Source organism: Podarcis erhardii (assembly GCF_964252035.2).
Source record: "Podarcis erhardii genome assembly, chromosome: 2".
Classification (NCBI taxonomy): domain Eukaryota; kingdom Metazoa; phylum Chordata; class Lepidosauria; order Squamata; family Lacertidae; genus Podarcis; species Podarcis erhardii.
In genome coordinates, this window is record NC_138498.1 from 57,781,817 (window position 1) to 57,803,115 (window position 21,299).

A 21,299-nucleotide genomic window follows, 5' to 3' on the forward strand; every position below is an offset into this window, starting at 1 on the left:
AACGGATTCTGTTCAACTTCTAAGGTACGACTGTACTGAGGAATAAAACAATGAAAACAATCACTTGATAAATCTCTAACTTTGTGTTTACGCAGATGACTAGATTGTTAGTTTGGACACTTGGACATTGGACAATCACTGATTATTGTCACATTAAGACTTGCATAACTTGAAAGAGACCTGAAAGATCATCTCAGTCCTTATACACCTCCTGCAAATACGATGTAATAAATTCTGAAAATTTTCAGGTCAAATTTGTTTTAAAATTTTGTTGTTGACATAAATCATTGTTGTCAGTGTAGTCTCCAATAAACCTTTGTTGCTAATTTTTAAAAGAAAAGTATTTTTATACAGTTTGAGAGTGATGGTTGGGAGTGTGAGCCTCAAGCCTTCAATTGACATGCCATCTCAGCTGTGAATTCCCTAGGTGATAATAGGCTATCCACTAATATGACGGCCAAGCTATTGAAAATTAACAAAGATAATGTTGTGCTTATGATGTTAACTTCATGAATGAATTATTTCAGTGCTGCTTATGTGGAGGTGTCCTTAAGTTGGGACCACAAACCACAGCTAGACTTGTGTGTGAAGCAGACCTAAGGAATTGTACTGGTTGCCAGTATGCTACTTAGCCACGCTCAAGGTTTTAAAGTTGGTATATAAGGCCCTATATAGCTCAGAACTAGGCTACCTGCAAGAACATCTCTGCCCCCTACAACCCTGTCCAACTACTATGGTGTGCTGAAGGGGCTCTGTCGACAGTACCTTGTGTTTCGGTTCCTTGGGTTGTCTGTACATGAAACAGGTCCTTCAATTTGGTGGCACTGGTTCATTGGAACTCCATCCCTCTTTAAGTACACCAAGCATCTATGATCTTGGGCTTTCACTTATGCTTTACAAATTTGTAGAGGTATTCTTGGTTTGTGTGCAACAAACTCTATAATAATGCTGACACTTTTAATGCAGCCCTGCATTAAACACAACTCTATAATAATTAAATGCAACTCTATAAAACTCAGCCAGATGGGCGGGGTATAAATAATAAATTATTATTATTATTATAATACAGTGGTACCTTGGGTTACATACGCTTCAGGTTACAGACTCCGCTAACCCAGGAATAGTACCTTGGGTTAAGAACTTTGCTTCAGGATGAGAACAGAAATCGTGCTCTGGCGGTGCGGCGGCAGCGGGAGGCCTCATTAGTGGTGCTTCAGGTTAAGAACAGTTTCAGGTTAAGAATGGACCTCCAGAACAAATTAAGTACTTAACCTGAGGTACCACTGTATTAGGAGTAATGATTATAGCGTCAAAATAGTTATTTTGTGGCTGTTATATTGAAGAAATTCAAATTTCAAATTGCAGTTCACTACCAACAATAACGTTAGATAAACACATATATTTAATAATATTAGTTGTCTTCTTCTTCTTCTGTTTAAATGGTATGAAATGTGCCTTTTAAATCACACTGTTCAACATACTAAATATTGAAATTTTAGAAAGGAGAAACTACCTGTTTAAATATCTCCCAAAGATTAATTTAGTAAAGCTAATCATGAAAGTTAGGAAACCGATATATAACAATCTGTCAAAACTAATAAGCATTCAGTGTATGCACAATTTATTTTTAAAAAAACGCAAGTTGCCTTCATGAGTGTAATGTCAATATTAAAATTTGTTGCTCATTTGAAAACAATGAAAGCCATTTTATACATATATGTATAACTTGTCCCTCTTTCAGCAGTAGATAACAAGGAACATTGCAGTTACATTTCCTTTCAAAAGTTGAAAGCTGACTTAATTAGCAGTCAGCTACTTAATGTTCATTTCCCAACTGAATGGGTGTACACTCATGGGTGTAGCTTCTTATTCATGATCAGGGATATTTATGTAAATAAGTTTACAGTGCCCATATTAAGAAACATCTTTCATATAAGTAAATAGTACAAAATACAAATGCTAAGCAAGTGGACCCGTACACAAATTTCATTTATTAATAGTGACCATAAAGATACAGAACTAATAAGCACCATAGAAAAATAATAATAAACATGTAATTCTTATGATACTCTCCGAAAGGTAAAAAAATCTATATACAAAATGGAATTTATTGAAAACTTTATAACTGAACCTTTTTTTAAAAAAAAATGGGTGCTAACTACTGGCCAGAGTGCTGAAAAGAAAGGAGCAAACCCATATGGGTGCTTCCCCCATTGCTTTTGCTGCTTCCCAGGGAAAGAGTGAGGGTGTTTTGGAGAGGTGATGGCAGCAGCAGGACTGGTGGTGAGGTAGGGTAGCTTACTTTTACTTTGAGGTGGGCTTTCATGAGCCTCCCAAGTTCTTTCTTAAGTGTAAGCTCCAATAGGTTTGTGGAATCCCTAGTTTTATGTCAGCAACCTATGAGAGCGAACTTTTGGAATATACTTGCATTTGTAGCAACTTTGAAAAATTATGCCATTTTGGATATACATACACTGGTGATTTGTAATATATAAGTACAGAGAAGTAATTGAATGAATGAAGCTAGTTTGCTACCAAGTTATAGATAAACATGAGTCTGCCCTTACTATTTTTATAGCCAATTGGCAGCTGCTCTCTAGCAATTTGGGAGAAGAGGAGGATGTACCCACACAAGCACCTGACAAGAGGCGATCGGACAAGTCTATTACCACGAGGGGGCGGAGTTTAGTTGTGCCTGTTTCTTGCTTTAGTTTGTGTCTCTGGAGTAGAATGGTACCCAGAAAAAGCTTTGATTGGTTCAGAGGTCCTGATACTGAAAAAGAGTTCATGTGTCTTTTCTGTAAATGGTGTTATATCCTAAGCACCCATTCAGAATGCTGGACTTTGGACTCACAAAATGTACACATTAGGACTGCTAGTCAATTAAAGATACAGTGGACGCTCGGGTTGCGAATGTGATCTGTGCGGGATGCACGTTCGCAACCCGCAGCATTCACAACCCACAGCAGCGCGTCTGCGCACGTGCGGGTTGCGATTTGGCGCTTCTGCCGAAACCCAGAAATAACCCGTTCCGGTACTTCCGGGTTTTGGCAGGTCTGTAACCCGAAAAAATGATACCTGAAGCGTCTTTAACCTGAGGTATGACTAACTTAATTGATTAATGCAAGTGGGTTAAATATAAAGCAAGAAGTATACTTGCTTGCTTTTTATGTTGAAAACGTAAGATGAGCTCTGGTGGGCCTAGGCCAAAGGCCTACCTAGAGCAGCATCATGGTTTCACAGTTGCCAGTGTGAAGCCCACAAGCAGGAGCAGAGTGCAACAGCACTGTCCTCTCCTTGGCACTTGTGAGCAGCTGGTATTCAGAGGGATACTGCCTCAGACACTGAAGATAGAGCATAGCTATTGTGACCAACAGCAATGGATAGCCTTATTCACCATGAATTGGTCTAATTGTCTTGTAAGCCATCAAAATTAGTGGCCGTTATTTCATATTGTGGGAGTAATTTTCATAGTTTATTTTGAAGAAGCATATTATATGTACATGTCATGTAGCAGGCAGCTTAGAAACAGGGATTTCCTTCTTTCAAAGAGAAAAGGGAAAATGTCTCTTTTAAGATGGTGTTTGCAATTTTTACAAATGCTGTTGTTGATATGCTGTCAAAAATAAGGAATTTGTCACTATATTCTGTATCTGCATCTTTACTGAAAATTTGTCAATGTAGTAGCAAGATAGATAGATAGATAGATAGATAGATAGATAGATAGATAGATAGATAGATGGATGCAGTTGGAAAGAGGACCCAGGAAATTACAGACTCATCAGTTTTAAATTCTGACCTACATAAAGTGGTGGGAAACTGCTATGGAAAGTTTCTGACCCTCTTGGGCCAGTGGGGCGGCAGAAGTTATGGTAATGTGCCATTTTTACTGCATGTTAAAGGCACTTTTTCAGAAGTCCATACTGAAGAATTCTATCCAGTATGCAATACAAATTCTTCTACAAAGTATGCAGCTTTAGTCTTTGAAAGCGAAATGCATCTGTTTCAGGATTATGACCCCATATCAGAAAACTAGCTGCTTGAGTTATTGAAAGTTTCATTTAATCAGTTATTAACTGAATTGTTCAAATCAGGGGTAGCAAAATTGTGGCCTCCAGATGTTTCTGACCTACAGTACTCATCATTCCTGATAACTGGAAATGTTGATTGGGGTTGATGGTAGTTGGGGTACAACAACTTATGGAGAGCGATAGGTTAGCTGCTCTAGTGGAGAAGTTTTGTTATTATTCATTAATATCTGGTATTCAGATATTTTAGAATTGTATATTAAGAACAGCCTATGTTAGTAACAATTCTGTAACAGATAGTTTTAAAAAAGTAAATTTGTATAGAGGAAAGAGCTAGGTGAAAATATATCCCATAAGCTTGAATTGTTTGGGTTTTGTACATAAGGGAAACTAGTTTTAAATTGTAATTTTGGGGTAGAATATAAACATTTAAGCTACTGAAAACATGTCTTGAAAAGAGTTATTCTCATAACAAATCCTTAGTATGAAGTAGGTTACTTGTGGGGCTTCAAAAAGGCCTCCTTGTTCTTGGTCACATAGGTGGCATAATGCATTCAGTGTATTAAATGTTAAGAAAAACATGCTGAAAACATGGAACAAAGCAATACAACATAAATTATAATGATAGGTATATTTTAAATGGTCATGTTTTGTCATGTTTCTTGGCTAATAAAAAATAAGGAAGCTTCAAAATGGTGAAAGATAGAAAATCAAGTGGGGATTACAGTCTCTCCAATCAATTCCTTAAAGCAGGCTTCCTCAAACTTGGCCCTCTAGATGTTTTTGGCCTACAACTCCAATGATCCCTAGCTAGCAGTACCAGTGGTCAGGAATGATGGGAACTGTAGTCTCAAAACATCTGGAGGGCCGAGTTTGACGAAGCCTGCCTTAAAGCGAGATTGGTGAAGAGCCCATGTTTTGTGGGGGAAGGGGCATAGTCCAGTGGTAAAAGAAATTGGTTTGCATGCAGTAGGTCCCAGTTTCAATCCCAGTGTCTCTTGGTAGGCCCAGGATATATTCCTGTTTGAAACCCTAGAGAGTAGTTGCAGAGACAGTACTGAGCTAGATGGTACCAGTGGTTAAACAATGGAATTATTCCAACTCCCATCTGCCCTAGCCAGCCTGGCCCAGTAGTCAGGGATGATGGGAATTGTACATCAATAAAATCTGGAAGATGACAGATTCCTTATATCTGATCTAAATATTACATTCAACTACCAGAGCATATAATCCTCCTCCTCCTCCTCATCATCCAGGTTGAATTACTGAAATATATTTTACAAGGGACTGTGTTTGAAAACAGCCCAGAAGCTTCAATTACAGTGGCACCTCAGGTTAAGAATTTAATTCATTCTGGAGGTCTGTTCTTAACATGAAACTGTTCTTAACCTGAGACACCACTTTAGTTAATGGGGCCTCCCGTTGCCACCACCACACGATTTCTGTTCTCATCCTGAAGCAAAGTTCTTAACCCGAGGTACTATTTCTGGGTTAGCAGAGACTGTAACCTGAAGCATCTGTAACCCGAGGTACCACTGTAGTGCAGAATGTGATTGCCAGACTGTTGACTGTTGAAGGTTGAAGGCAAACTGATCTTGTAACACCAGTTCTGTTCCATCTGCACTGGCTTCTGAGGTCACTTCAAGGGACTGATTTTGACACTTAGATATTTATTCCCCTGTTGAAGCTTTTCATAAGTTAAATCAGTATATACAATTTTATCATTTGAATCACATATGTTTGCTTTTTTACCATTCTGAAATGAATTATAATTCATGTTCTCTGCTTGTCTCTTTTCCTAGTTTCCCTACCCCATGCCTCAGCTGTCAACCTAGAACATGGGCTACAATGACAGCTTTCCTATCCTAAGGGCCATGTGTGCCACCCTTAGAAAAACAAATTTCCAGACTGCTGTCAGACAGTTAATATTCTAGGTCTGTGTCACAAACCAAAGGTCCTGTGCCATCAGGACAGACTTTCTAAGAATAGATGTATTTTTAGCTAGAACATATGGATAAATAGCTTGCACATATAGCTTGCTGATATTCTATCATAGGTTAGTTAATGAAGTATTTGTGTGTGATAGGAAACACTATCTAGGCTAGAGAATATAATTAGGTGGCTGTGGGAGCAACGTCATTGAATGCCTTGACTCTTAATGCATTCAGGCACTCAGCACACTTTCATGGTCTCTTGCATTTTAATTTCCTCTTGTTAAAAAGGTCAGTAGTGGTGATTCAAGGCTGAAATGAAATGAAAGAATGTGGTTTTTGTATGTGAAACCTGTCACCTTAACACTGTCAGTTGTCTGATTCTAATCAGCCTTTTCATTAAATAAACAGTCCATATTTTTGTATGACTATTTTATTAGTTACATGGATATAAGCCTGCCATCTTCCAGATCAATTCACACAGTTGACAAAGTAGGATAGTCAGTGAATGTCCATGTGCAATAAGAACAGTTATTTATTAATCATCTTCCACATATGTCCCAAAGAATGCACAAAATATAACAAAAACAGTTGCAAAACAAAACAAAAAACAACAGATTAGTTATGAACAATATCTATGTCAGCAATCTATTCACCCAGCTGAGAAGGCTTAAATGTAAATAGCTAGATGGGAGAATACTGTATTTTTCCATGTATAAAATGATGCTTTTTGCTAAAAAAAATTAGGAAAAATTTGAGTGTCATCTTATAATACATGGATAGTGAATGCAGAGGGGGGATGTGCAATTAATGGCAGCAACAAGCAGGAGATTGGCAGCGGCGATTGGGTGGGTGATTGGTGGCTGCGGCAAGGCCTGCTGGCAATTGGCTGTGGCTGCAGCAATTGGGCAGGCGTTTGGCGGCTATGGCAAGGCAAGCAAGCGATTGGCGGCTGCAGCAAGTGGGTGGGTGGGCTGTTCGTGGCAGTGAGCAGGCAGACATTTGGTGGCTGTGGCAAGTTGTGCGAGTGGCAGTGGCAGGCAAGCGGGTGAGTGATTGGCGGAAGTGACCCCCCCCAAAGAAGCTAAACAACTTAGTTTCTTAATTTTGGGTTAAAAGAAATAGAGGTCATCTTATACATGGGGGCATCTTATACACGGAAAAATATGGTATCTAGGAAGCATATGCATTACAGAATTTGTTGTTGTAAGAGTCGTGTCCGACTCTTCGTGACCCCATGGACCAGAGCACGCCAGGCACTTCTGTCTTCCACTGCCTCCCGCAGTTTGGTCAGACTCATGCTGGTAGCTTCAAGAACACTGCCCAACCATCTCGTCCTCTGCCGTCCCCTTCTCCTTGTGCCCTCCATCTTTCCCAACATCAGGGTCTTTTCCAGGGAGTCTTCTCTTCTCATGAGGTGGCCAAAGTATTGGAGTCTTAACTTCAGGATCTGTCCTTCCAGTGAGCACTCAGGGCTGATTTCCTTAAGAATGGATACGTTTGATCTTCCTGCACTTGGTGGGACTCTCAAGAGTCTCCTCCAGCACCATAATTCCGGCTTGGGATTCATCCAGCCCAGCCTTTCGCATGATGAGTTCTGCATATAAGTTAAATAAGCAGGGAGACAATATACAGCCTTGCCGTACTCCTTTCCCAATTTTGGACCAATCAGTTGTTCCATATCCAGTTCTAACTGTAGCTTCTTGCCCCCCATAGAGATTTCTCAGGAGACAGATGAGGTGATCAGGCACTCCCATTTCTTTAAGAACTTGCCATAGTTTGCTGTGATTGACACAGTCAAAGGCTTTTTCATAGTCAATGAAGCAGAAGTAGATGTCTTTCTGGAACTCTCTAGCTTTCTCCATAATCCAGCGCATGTTTGCCATTTGGTCTCTGGTTCCTCTGCCCCTTTGAAATCTAGCTTGCATTTCTGGGAGTTCTCTGTCCACATACTGCTTAAGCCTGCCTTGTAGAATTTTAAGCATAACCTTGCTAGCGTGTGAAATGAGTGCAATTGTGCGGTAGTTGGAGCATTCTTTGGCACTGCCCTTCTTTGGGATTGGGATCTAGACTGATCTCCAATCCTCTGGCCACTGCTGAGTTTTCCAAACTTGCTGGCATATTGAGTGTAGCACCTTAACAGCATCATCTTTTAAAGTTTAAATAGTTCAGCTGGAATATCATCACTTCCACTGGCCTTGTTATTAGCAGTGCTTTCTAAGGCCTATTTGACTTCACTCTCCAGGATGTCTGGCTCAAGGTCAGCAACCACACTACCTGGGGTGTACGAGACATCCATATCTTTCTGGTATAATTCCTCTGTGTATTCTTGCCACCTCTTCTTGATGTCTTCTGTTTCTGTTAGGTCCTTTACCACTTTTGTCCTTTATTATGGGAATCTTTGTACGAAATGTTCCTTTCATATCTCCAATTTTCTTGAAGAGATCTCTGGTTTTCCCCATTCTCTTGATTTTCTCTATTTCTTTGCATTGCTCGTTTAAGAAGGCCTTCTTGTCTCTCCTTGCTATTTTTCGGAAATCTGCATTCAATTTCCTGGCTTGAATAACTCAGAGAAGCTATGAGCTATGCTGTGCAGGGCCACCCAAGACAGACAGGTCATAGTGGAGAGTTTTGACCAAACGTGATCCACCTGGATTAGGAACCAGCAAGCCACTCCAGTATCCATGCCAAGAAAACTCCAAAGACAACAGGCATTACAGAATAGTGAGAACTTAATATAGTGGTACCTCGGTTTACAAACTTAATCCGTTCCAGAAGTCCGTTCGTAAACCGACACTGTTGTTAAACTGAGGCGTGCTTTCCCTAATGAGGCCTCACGCTGCCGGTGTGCCCTTCCACTGTTCGGATTCCGTTCTTAGACCAAGGTAATGTTCGGAAACCGGGACACTACTTCCGGTTTTGCGGCGTTCGGAAACAGGACTGTTCTTAAACCGAGGTACCACTGTAGTTTTATTTTAGTATTTTTTCATTTCCATTAGTGCATAATAGTATTAGGCAATATGTATCAACTTTATTTGCATGATGAGCGTGTGAACTAGGGCAATTATACAGTAGGGAGCAAAGGTTGAAGTAGGGGTTGCCCAGCATCACCTGGTGAGTTAATGGGACTTGAACTGTCACTGAATGCAGCTCTGTCACTGTTCACTGGGCTACATTGGCATTGGCAGCAAGATGTGTGGGAACTACCTATTTGTGTTGTGGTCCTGTCCCCTGTTAAGTATACTTGGTATCTATGGAGCAATTGTCCCCATGTAAACCCACAGTTATAAGGTGCAAATAAATATTCTTGAAAAGATTAGTCTGTTTGATGCAGGAAGTCTGGAGCCAATAAAACAAAAAGTGACTGTATTCCAAAGAAATGTGGTTGGCAAGTAGCCCAGTGCAGAGCTAATTTAGTGATCTAAGAGTTGGCTTGGTATTCTTGAGTAATTTCAGGATTTGTTTCTTATACTGATCAGGGCAGGAAAGCTAGAGGAAAATAGGTAGGGAAGACAGTCTTTCAGACTGAGCAACAAGTAGTAGAGATATAGGCAACATGAGAAGTTGTTTAAATGTGGTCCATTTGGATGTGCCATAGAACCAAGAAGAGTAGAGTAGCCAGAATGAGTCGAGTAGCCAGAATATATATAGAAAATCACTAATCCTCGAGTTGTAACTTTCTTCTATGCATGCAGTATTAGGAAAAAGAAGTACTTTTCCTGCAATAAATACAGCTTTAGGGAAGGCAATGGACAGTAGGATCTGCAAGGTTTCTAGTGGTAGGGATGGCAGTAGAACAATATTTCGTTGTTCAGACAGCTGAACAAATAATTGTATGTTTGCAGCATTATTATAAGAATTCTTGATGCAGGTAATGATCTGGCTGGAGAGGGCAAATTGCTCCTGGAAAACATGTCTTTGGTTTACACAATCTCTCATTTGAAACATTCACAGTTGAATAAATATGTTATATTATACTGAGTAAACATGGCTCAAACCTTATCCTACATTTCATTTTCACAACTGCTACCATCATGTTACAAATTCATCATATCAGTGCGGTTCAACATAGTGAGGTATGTAAGGCAGCTCAATATGTGTGGATAATAAATGTGATGTATATAAAATAGAGGCAGAGATTTATGCTAAAAATGGCAGGCAGTATAAAGGTTGCTTGTCTCAAATAGGTATTTTGTGCATTCATGCACCTCATTTCAGCTTTGGAGATTTATTAGTCTGTTTTCTTAAAAATAATTCACATTAGCTCATTCAGTCTCTTTCACCCACTATACAAATTCTGTTTGGTACCACACGGTTCAGCATGGATGTTGCCAACTACTGATTTATAAAGAGGAGGGACAATATGCTTCTAGCAGAATCTATTACAATCTGAATTCTTTTAGTTACAGATAGGTAGCCGTGTTGGTCTGCCATAGTCAAAACAAAAAAAATTCCTTCCAGTAGCACCTTAAAGACCAACTAAGTCAGTTCTTGGTATGAGCTTTCGTGTGCATGCACACGAAAGCTCATACCAAGTATCTGAAGAAGTGTGCATGCACACGAAAGCTCATACCAAGAACTGACTTAGTTGGTCTTTAAGGTGCTACTGGAAGGAATTTTTTTTGTTTTGACTATGGCAGACCAACACGGCTACCTATCTGTAACTGGAACTATGGAAGGCACCACATTGAGCCGCATGAAATGGAAGTCCATCGGTATCTGAAGAAGTGTGCATGCACACGAAAGCTCATACCAAGAACTGACTTAGTTGGTCTTTAAGGTGCTACTGGAAGGAATTTTTTTTGTTTTGAATTCTTTTAGTTTATAAAAAGAGGAGTAATTTTGGATTCACTTGTCAACTGAACATAAAATACTGATTCTATCTTGAGGGAAATGTAGCTCTGCTTACAGTGATAACTACTCATTCGCTCAGTCAGAAATATAAAGCCAACTTTAAAAAATGATATTCAGTAAATGTATACTGCATCTGAATTTTATTTTCTTTAAAATAGCAAATATTTCTAGATTCACTGTAATAGCATCCAGAGAGATGGTGCTGGTGTTAGTATGTGGTATAGTTGACCATGCAAATGAGATTCAACCACTTCTTAAATGAATTTGCACTCCACTGAAGAATCCAGTCCACTACTTTAACTTTTAACTTTTAATAAAGCCTTGCTAATGGATGCCCAAATAACATCCATGGCAACTTTCACCAACTTCAATAGGTACTGCAGCTTTAGCCCTTTCTGAAGAAACATGATCTTGCTTTGGTGAATCATGCCATGATAACATTTTACATGGGTTGTCTTTGGAAACTGGCAGCTGGTTGAAAATATAGTTGCTACCATATTTATCTGGTGATTTAAGCATCTGCACTGGTTTTAGGTTTGTTCGCGGGTGGCGCTGTGGGTAAAACCTCAGTGCCAAGGGCTTGCCGATCACATGGTCGGCGGTTCGAATCCCCGCGGTGGGGTGAGCTCCCGTCTTTTGGTCCCAGCTCCTGCCCACCTAGCAGTTCAAAAGCACCCCTAAGTGCAAGTAGATAAATAGGTACCGCTTTATAGCGGGAAGGTAAACGGCGTTTCCGTGTGCTGCGCTGGTGCTGGCTCGCCAGAGCAGCTTCGTCACCCTGGCCACGTGACCCGGAAGTGTCTCCGGACAGCGCTGGCCCCCGGCCTCTTAAGTGAGATGGGCGCACAACCCTAGAGTCGGACACAACTGGCCCGTACGGGCAGGGGTACCTTTACCTTTACCTTTACCTTTATGTCCATAATTAAATCCCTAAATCAGGGATGAGAAACCAGCCCTCCAAACATTGCTGAACTCCCAACTCTCATCAGTCCCAGCCAGCGTGGACAGTGGTCAGGGATGATAGGAGTTGTAGTCCAACAGTATCTGGAAGACCACAGGTTTCTCACTGTTGCCCTAAATGGTCTGGGATATTGGTACCGTCTGCTTCCAATGAACCTCCAAACAGTTAGGATCTTTGGAGCCTCTGCTTTGAACATCACTGCCTTCAAAGATAAAGGGGTGTGGCTATCTAGGACAATGCTTTCTCTGGGTGGTGCCCTAACCGTGAAACCCCCTCCCCAAAATAATTGGCCATGCATTCATGGACTAGATTAAAAATTTGTGTCCCCTCCCTTAATAACTTAAGTTTTTTTGCATCTTGGTTAATGGCCACTGCATAATTGTTGACGTGATATTTGATTTAATGTTTTATTTTGTAACTTGTTATGAAAATCTTACAGGCAGACTATAAGATAAAATACACGCAGATATGTCATGGATATATTTATTTAAAAATAAGTCGTCTATGTGATGATGTTGGCTAATGGGCATTTATGTTTGCTCATCTTCAATGTTCTAGAATGGCAGACATGCAGGTGCTACTGAATTTAGTATTCCCCCTCCACATACACACACCAAATAGAATACCTAGGACTTAGTAAATGTAGGTTGTCTTGCTTCAGAGCTGCCTTTGTGATTACATAAAGAGGTCATGCAAGTATATGCCAGGATCTCATCTAATGTGCTGACAGAAAGCCAATTAATTCTCAGCCAGGGGATTTATCCCCCCCCCCCTGCTTTCTTTCTTTAATATAAGCAGCCTGACATTCGGGCCAATCTGTTAGCTGGCTTTTGAAACTACTATTCAAATCTGGAAACTTCCTAATGTCCTTGGAACATGTTCACTATTTCGCATCTGCTGTTCTTTAGCAGGTGTTCAGAAAAATACTTCTTGCAGATTCTCAATCTGAGCACATTGCTTCTGTTCACAGTTATGATTTTCTCTTTTAAAAAAGAAATACAGTTTTAAGCAGGTTGTTTAGAAATGTGCTAAAATTGAGTTAACTCAAGGTGTGCTTTAAGTCTTTCCACTGAAGAGTCTCTTCTTCCGATTTTTAGGAACAGTATTACAACATTTGGAGCACAGGCTCAAATGAACATGACGTCTTAATAGTTGTCATTCTGCTTCTGAGCTAAATATTTTATTATTGTAATTAAATTACAGATAATCATTTCAGGTAGTCGTTCCTCCCTTATATTTATTGTGTTAAGACTTTTGTATTATGCCAAACACACTGTACTAATAATTGTTGCATAATATGATAGTAACAGATGTTTGCAGAATGTATTTGTAAAGAAGCATGTGGCAGCAGAGGCTACTGAAGTATTATTGTTTCCCAGCACTGGAAAATGGAGGTGCTTAGGTTAGAATGTGGAACCACTTGCATACAAAGCATTTATTATTATTTGATCCAATTTATGAAACACTTTCCCATAAAACATCTTAAAGCAATTTCACAGTAAAAACATAGCCAATGAAAACAATTCCATTATATAAAAACAATTAAGCAATTTCATATGTAAAATTCATTACCTATTCAATACAGGTATAGCCTAGGATATTGATCTCCTTTTGAAAGGCTTGTTTTAAAAAGGAAGGTCTTTAATTGGCACCAAAAAAGGCAATTGAGACTGTGCCTGTTTGACGTATAACAGGAATGAGTTTCAAAGGTTAGGTGCCACCACACTGAAGAACAGATCTCTATATCTTATGGAACAGATCTCTTGATGTGCATGAAACCCTTATCTGTAGAAAGCAGTGACCAATTGGGTACGTAGAGGGTAGGATGCTCTTTTAGCTTTTGTGGTCCCAAGAGGTGTAGGACTTTGTACACCAGAACCAACACCTTGAACTTAGCAAATTGGCAGCCAGTGCAATTTTTACATGCACAAGTTTTCACTGTAAGTTGTTTTCCTAAACTCAACAAGGCTTAATATGTAGTTGGTAACTGACAATATTTCAACCAAATAAAAAATAAAACCAATGTATATTGCATTTTCTCAGTCAGCATTAAATTATATCAAGTTAAACATAGCATGAATTGCTTGAAATTGAAAGCCTATTTAACTTCCCTTACATTACACTTTGCTTCCAGCTTCCTGCAGACCTGACCAAGATGCATCTCACAGATGGTCAACATCCACAGGTGACACATGTCCCCTCAAGTCAGTCTGGTTGCAGCATTGCTAGTGATTCTGGGAGTAGCAGTTTATCTGACATCTACCAAGTAAGTCCAAAATTTGTTTTAACATTCTGTTTTCATAAAAAGAGGGAGGACTTAAATGGTTGAATCCCTGTATGCTAGCAGAAGCATACGATTGCTATCATATACTTTTAAAATTTGACAGCACAATGAACAAAATACAGTGGTACCTCAAGTTAAGTACTTAATTCGTTCCGAGGTCCGTACTTGACCTGAAACTGTTCTTAACCTGAAGCACCACTTTAGCTAATGGGGCCTCCTCCTGCTGCCGTGCCGCCGGAGCACAATTTCTGTTCTCATCCTGAAGCAAAGTTCTTAACCCGAGATACTATTTCTTGGTTAGCGGAGTCTGTAACCTGAAGCATATGTAACCTGAAGCGTATGTAACCCGAGGTACCACTGTAATATGTTGGGTTCAGTAAGACCAGAGGAATATTAAGTTTTGATTTGGAAGATAATGATGTAATTTGTTTCAAGTTAAAATCTTACTGAAATAATAATAAAATCAGTGTTTGTGATAATATGTAGTTATTCAGGTGATTCCTGGCTATTGTAACCAATGGAGGTTTTTCCCCCATGATGCCTAAAGAAGCAGTGTATCAACTGAGATTTAGGATACAATCAGAAGTGTTTTGGTGTCCTGAGTCCCCAGCCACTGAACACTCACTAGGCTCAGCAGCAACTGAAAAGGAGGGCAGTGCTCTTAATGATATGTGTGTGTTGAAGTCAACTTAAGCAAATGGCAGATTAGAGTGAGTTTGGCTTAATTAATTAATTAATTAATTAATTAATTGTGAATTGATTGACAATAATAGATTGGGTAAAAGCTGGGTTGCTTCCAACATTAGGCCTATTCAGAGTAGACTCACTGGAATAAATTAAAATGGCTAACTTAAATGATCTAGGTTCAATTCTTCTACACGAACTTTGTTGGATACAACCCTTTATATTTTACACTACTCTCATTAAATGTGCATATAGAGCTCTTTGTGCTATAGGAAGGAAACAGTGCTTAAACAATATAAATAGACTTAAGTATGTGTTTCTAGTTTGATGTAGGCACACTTGTGTTATTGTGTTATTGAGAGTTTTTTATACAGAGCTTCAGGCTTCTGCATTGCTAGGGGAACAAATGACATGAACCCTACTAAACTCTTCAGCCTCCTTTTCTTCTTCTTTCAGTTGGCCGGGGGTGGTGGTGGCTTTTGGCTATTTGAACCCATGTGTTTTTATTCAGCTTTGGGGGGAGGCCTCGGGGTCTTGACACGCAACTTAAGGCTGCCTTATAATGAAACTTGTGTCTCACTAAAGAGCTTGTAGTACAAAAAAAATGTAAAAGATTTGGATCAAAATTGCTATGACTACAGGGAAGATTATTTGAATTCAAGAACCAGACAACAATATATAGTAGGAGAGCTATATTTCAGTGGTAGAGCAATTGCTTTGTATGACAAAAGCCCCAGATTCAACCTGCTGCATCTCCAAGTTCATCTGGAAAACATCCCTGTTTTAAACCCTGGAAAGGTGCTGCTGGTCAGTGCAGACAGTGCTGAGCCGGATAGACTAGCGGTTTTACTCTGTGTAAGGCAGATATTTTCCTATATCTGTTCCTGCTTAATTCTCTCTGTGGATTCAGACAACTGCTTAAAAGTGAACTATGTGGTGGCTCAAAATATATAGAAAGCCACACATCTATACCTTACGGCCATTCAGTAAGCCCAGAATAATTTCCTGCCCGGACTATCAGCTTCTAGACATTCATGGTGGGAAAGACTGTAGAAGAGTCTATGTATGTGAGCTTTAAAATGCACAGCTGGGTTAAACATGTCAAATTCATGCATTTCTAAGTCATGGAATAGCTTGGGATATGCCCTGGAATATTTCCAGTCCCATGTTTCAAGCCACATTCATGTAGTGGTGGATAGAAAATGGCCAGAGTTTCCAACCAGAGTTTTCACAAGGCCAGCTGATGAGCAACAAATTGCCTACCATTTGTGTTTCCCCTGAGGCCTTTTGGATGTGCTGTATTATTTTTATTTTTATATAATAAAGTAGTTGTCAAAGTTAAGAGGCTTGATTAAGGCTGAAGTCCTATGCATACTTATCTAGCAGCAAGTCTACTATAATTGGTTAGATTTAAACAAACATAGAACTAGGTGCTAAGACAATATCCAGCAGATCACAAGTCTTTCATAAATTACAGGGTAATTTCTCTATTAGTCTGAACACAATCTAGCCAAAGTTTAAGGAAAAGTGGTGGGCAGGGAAAGCAATAGATGTGGGAATGATATGTTATTCCTCCTTGCTACTTCTTGCTCCTAATCACTTGTTCCTGTTTGGTTCTTGTTATGCACATGTGCATTTAACATTTAGCTCCACCCTTCTTCCAAATTAATGTTGTGGAGTAAGTCACACAACTTCTTTGATATATGCTGGATTCTATAAAAAGCAACTTAATTATTTCACTTCTGTTTAGTCTGTATCTAAATACATCTTGGAGGTTATGTTCATCATTGATCCACTATAGGTTAATAATTAATGTTCCCTAAAGTACATTAAGTGACAGTGGATGACCTTGGCATAATTGATATGCTTTAATTGTTTTGTCATCTACTACTTCTATTGTAGATTTTTCCTAAGCAGTGCACAATGATAAGACTGAGTTTTAAAAAGTAATGTTAAATGAGGCTTATTCCATCCAAAGGTGCATAAAATCAATTAACAGAGTGTTACAGAATATCAAGAAGTCCATCTATAGTCTCTAAAGATTGTGTGCTAACATTCCAAAGTCTACATATGCAGGATGCATACATTCACATCGATTATTATAACTTTTATCTGATATCCTTGATAATGTATGTATTGTAGTTGACATTTTATGTAATCTGTGTGGTTGTGGGATCAGCTGTTAAAGTAAGGGTTCTGTCACCTTACACGAGCTGCTATTAAGGCTGACTGTGAAAAGAAGTCCGTGAATGTAACCACATATCTCTCTTTTGAATAGATCCAGGACCTCAGTTTTAAAGTCCAAGGTGTAACATCTCTTGGGTCTATGATTTACTTTCAGATGTGGAAAAACTGACCTATGCACTGCTTACTTGAACTGAATGTGGCACAGAGTGAATGTTTTTACATACACAATAAATTATGTGTAGGGTTGAGATCTTTTACAAATGTTAATTTGACAGCATAATCCTCGCAGCAAACATTTTAAATAAATATTATCAGTACTGTTTCAGAAAATGTTCTTACTTTCTTAGCTCATAATCAATGTGTCTTCCTTCTATTTCATATTTACCACAGCAGAACTGGAATGTTTTTATTGCTTTCCATCTGCTGTATAGGTTGATAATCATGTAACATATCTCTTTCTGTTGTCATGTAGTAAGCACATTTGTTTCCATATTTTTTTGCCCTCTTTAAATTGCTTAGGGCACTTGCCCTATAACCATATGTTAACAAAATTGATCTGCAACTGGATGTTATCATAGCTAATGGGACAAATACAGTATTTGTTCTGTCCATGCTGATCACTGCAGCTACTGCTTTGTGTGAATCTGAGACTCTGATCCTTTGATCATTTTTTCTGCATCAAAATTATCTATCATGAAATTACTAGACCAAAATATGTAAGTTTCGTTGAACACTGAAAGAGGATGTGGTGTAAATAGGTGTAAATAGATTCCTTTGTGTATCTTTTCCCACAGATATTAAAATAAATATTGTACTTGGGACTCCAAGTGATCTCTTAGTTGCCTCCATCTTCTTTGCTCCAATGCTACTGATGCTCTAAGACTGGATCCCTGAATATCCATTTATATTATCTGAATGTTTCTTCTTTCTCTGAAGAAGAGACTATTCCTTTAATATATAGATCAGGGATGGGGAATTAGATCCAGCTGTACAGTTGAATCCAGAAGTAGACCACTTTGACAGGTGGGCGGAGGGCACCTGTCAATCACAAGAGAACATATAACATCAGATTACTAAACTATAGCTGTAGAGAAATTTGAAGTTCAGTGTGCTCAGTCAGCAGCGTTTGAAAGTGGTCAGATACACATGAGAGCAAACAGGAGCTCCCAAGGGTATTCTGTTATATCACTCCTGAAAGTGGTGTGGCAGGGTAATATTCCTTTGCCGTTGTGGCTTGAATTCAGCACAGTTTACCTGTCTTGTTCCTGATGTCATATGATGGACTGGTGGGCATGGTTTGGAATAAGCAGCCAAGTGGGCCAAATGGGGCCAAATTGGAGAAGACCTCTTTGATCAAGAGGTTAATAAACTACCTAAGTAATTAAAATAAATTCTGTGGGTCTTATTCATTGTGGGTCTGCTAGAAGCCAGTATAAGAAATTATCACTAGCATAACACAACTTCCTCCCTCTCTTCCCCCTACCCGGTGTTTCCCTCCACCCCCCCCAAATCTGCTTTGGAGAATCAGGAGAGCCCTTAAGAACATCATGCAGAGGAGAGGGGTGATGCAGGGAAACACCAGGTAGGGGGAAGAGCAAGCAGAAATATTTGTGCTGACAGAGCTATCTCTGCAGATATATTGAATGCAGCTTTAAATAATTAGGCCCATGGGCCAGAAATTTGCTACAACTGATGTAGATATACAGAAATCATGAGTTGAGTTTCTTTAGCCCAGAAATGTTGACTGTCCTTCACGAAGGCCATGCTTAGCAGTGAACTAAACCCTTTCTCCCACTCAACCCACATGGTTTGTTCATCTAGACCTTGAGTAGCTCTCCCCCTCCCCCCCCCCACTGATGAGCATGCTGAAAATTGGCCAACCTCCTGAGGGCTTCATATTGGTGATGGCTGTGGTCAAAGTGGCTAACACATGTTTTGCTGTGTAAACATACATGCATACTCTCCACAACACACACACACACACACACACACACACACACACACACACACAATACATTCTGACAGATGCAGAAACAGACACTGAGAAACACCCAAAAGGCAAGTTCATATTCAGCAGAGCTCTCTCACTGTGTGTGTGTCTCCATGGAGTTGGAAAAAGCCCTCTTCTTACCCTACCAATCCACTCTTCTTCTTCTGGTGTGGTGCCATCAGAAGGATGTCCTTTCCTTGAGGCTATTTGCAAGACCATCTTGCAATAGTTCCAGAGGGAAAATGGAGGCTTTTCCAAAGTAAGAAGAGATGCCAAGTTTTGAAGAGGGGCTAGTGGGGCTAGTGGGCTGACAGAGACCTTATTCAGATGATCTTTAATGTTATCTGAATTTACTTTTCAACTTTTGGTTGCTTTTACGGTTTCTGATTTAGTGTTCCATAAGTTGAATTGTACCTTTATTACAATATTATTATTATTTTAAAAATACAAGCTATAAACTGTGCTTCTGCTTGACAAAACCTTTTGTCAAAGGAAATGCTGCTGCATTGTACAAAGTGCTAGATTGTACAAATGCTAAATCTTTCTATTTTTAAACTGGCACTTGACCTTACTTGCCAGGAATTTTCTATATATGTTAGCCATATAGGAATCAAATGAGCTGCTGCTTTGAGAGACTGTTGAGAGTCTCTTGAAGGGCTGAGTTTTATGTTCCCCACATATTCAAAGAAACTCTGAACCTTTCAGAGAACAAGCTGGATCTGCTGAGGTTAGCTGACCTTGCCTAGCTTGAGTTTAAATCTACCGGCATCATATGACATGGCCTAGTTGCAGATAATAAATGCTTAAATCATTCTGTTTAAATGTACAATCACTCTTTTAGCCATCTTAACAATTTTTTCCCTTTAGGATATAATATTATTGTTTATGTTAAATTGGTTATAGGGTAGAACTTGTCAGTTTTGTTCTGACTTACCTTCTGCTGCAGCTTTATGGTCCTGAAAATCTGTTAATTTCTGTGTGTGTTATTGATGGAATTTAACATCTGGATTTCACAAATACCTATGCAAGTGAATATTCTAGCCATGCTCTACTGATTATCCCCAATCCCACTCCCCCCCAAAAAATCACAAGGGTCCATTAGTGACGAGTATAACTTGTTTGCCCACAGGGCAGCTGGAGGCTATTCACAGAGCTCTTCCAAGCTGTTCAGTTGGCTGGTAGTTGATATTACCAGAACTAAGTGGATTTGTGTCAAATTTTATGTGCTTAATTTTCAGCAGTTTAAAGAACTTGCATTGATTTTATGTACAGGCTACCGAAAGTGAGATGGGAGATGTAGATCTAACTGGTCTCCCAGAAGCACCAGTTGATTCTGAAGACGATGAAGAAGAAGATGAAGACATTGACAGAACTTCAGATCCACTGCTGGGGAGAGATGTTGTACGGGAATGCCTTGAAAAGGAACCTGCTGACAAAACAGATGATGACATTGGTGAGACATAAAAAGAAAGAAAGTACTTCTACATAGTTTCAACAGATTATCCCTAATAATCTAGTAATTTGAAAGTTAATGACAAACTGATATAGTAGCGTATTTTACAGACACACACAGAGTGCCAATCCTTATGTAGCCAAAGTAGCACCATTGACATATATGAGAGAGATACTAGCAGGCTTGGGAGAACCCTAAGGTTTGCAGCAGTATATTTAAAAACAAAGCAAAAGAATGACCCCCTCGCACAAAAGAGCCCCAGCCATTTTGGTTGACGTTTGGAGAGGGAGAGAATGGAACTGAGAATCCTTGAAGAGAGCGTGTCTGGCTAAAACTCTGAAGTGAAGCAGTTCACATTGCAACATTTTGTTGCAGGTCTCACCTATCTATTTACACGCATTCCCTATATCTTTATCTATAGCTAACCTCATATATTGCATAAAATATATAGATTGTGTGTGAATGTATGGGCAGGGGAAGCAACCACCCACTAAATGTTATCAATTCCTATGCATATAGGACCCAAGTTTCTTGCTGCACTTCCAAGTGTGCAGATTGGGCCATTCTAACACTGGACTGCTATTTCTTACTCACTTTCCTCCTTGTGTACTATAAACATGGGGTTGGATACAAATAACTATGAATAACAGAACAATAGTTGCTGGCATAGTTTTGCAAAGTCTTTCACAAGAGTTTGCACAATAAAAAAATTCCTTCCAGTAGCACCTTAAAGACCAACTGAGTTAGTTCTAGGTATGAGCTTTCGTGTGCATGCACACTTCTTCAGATACACTGAAACAGAAGTCACCGGACCTTTCTATATAGTGAGAAGGTGGGGAGGGGTATTACTCAGAAGGGTGGTGGGAATGGGTGATTGGCAGATAGCTGCGATGAGCCTGTTGACGACTCTTAACGACTGCAATAGGT

At 39.5% G+C, this 21,299-nt stretch overlaps 1 protein-coding gene across 7 annotated transcripts in view; it reads left to right on the top strand.

Moving 5' to 3' along the window:
- Positions 1–21,299, top strand: part of RAPGEF6 (Rap guanine nucleotide exchange factor 6) — a 146,390-nt gene that overhangs the window by 70,173 nt on the left and 54,918 nt on the right. For all 7 annotated transcript variants that reach the window (XM_081850305.1, XM_081850309.1, XM_081850306.1 and 4 more), the window contains 2 exons: positions 13,909–14,040; positions 20,192–20,372. In XM_081850305.1, the coding sequence (XP_081706431.1) occupies positions 13,909–14,040; positions 20,192–20,372 (313 nt within the window). The remainder of the gene's footprint in view (positions 1–13,908; positions 14,041–20,191; positions 20,373–21,299) is intronic.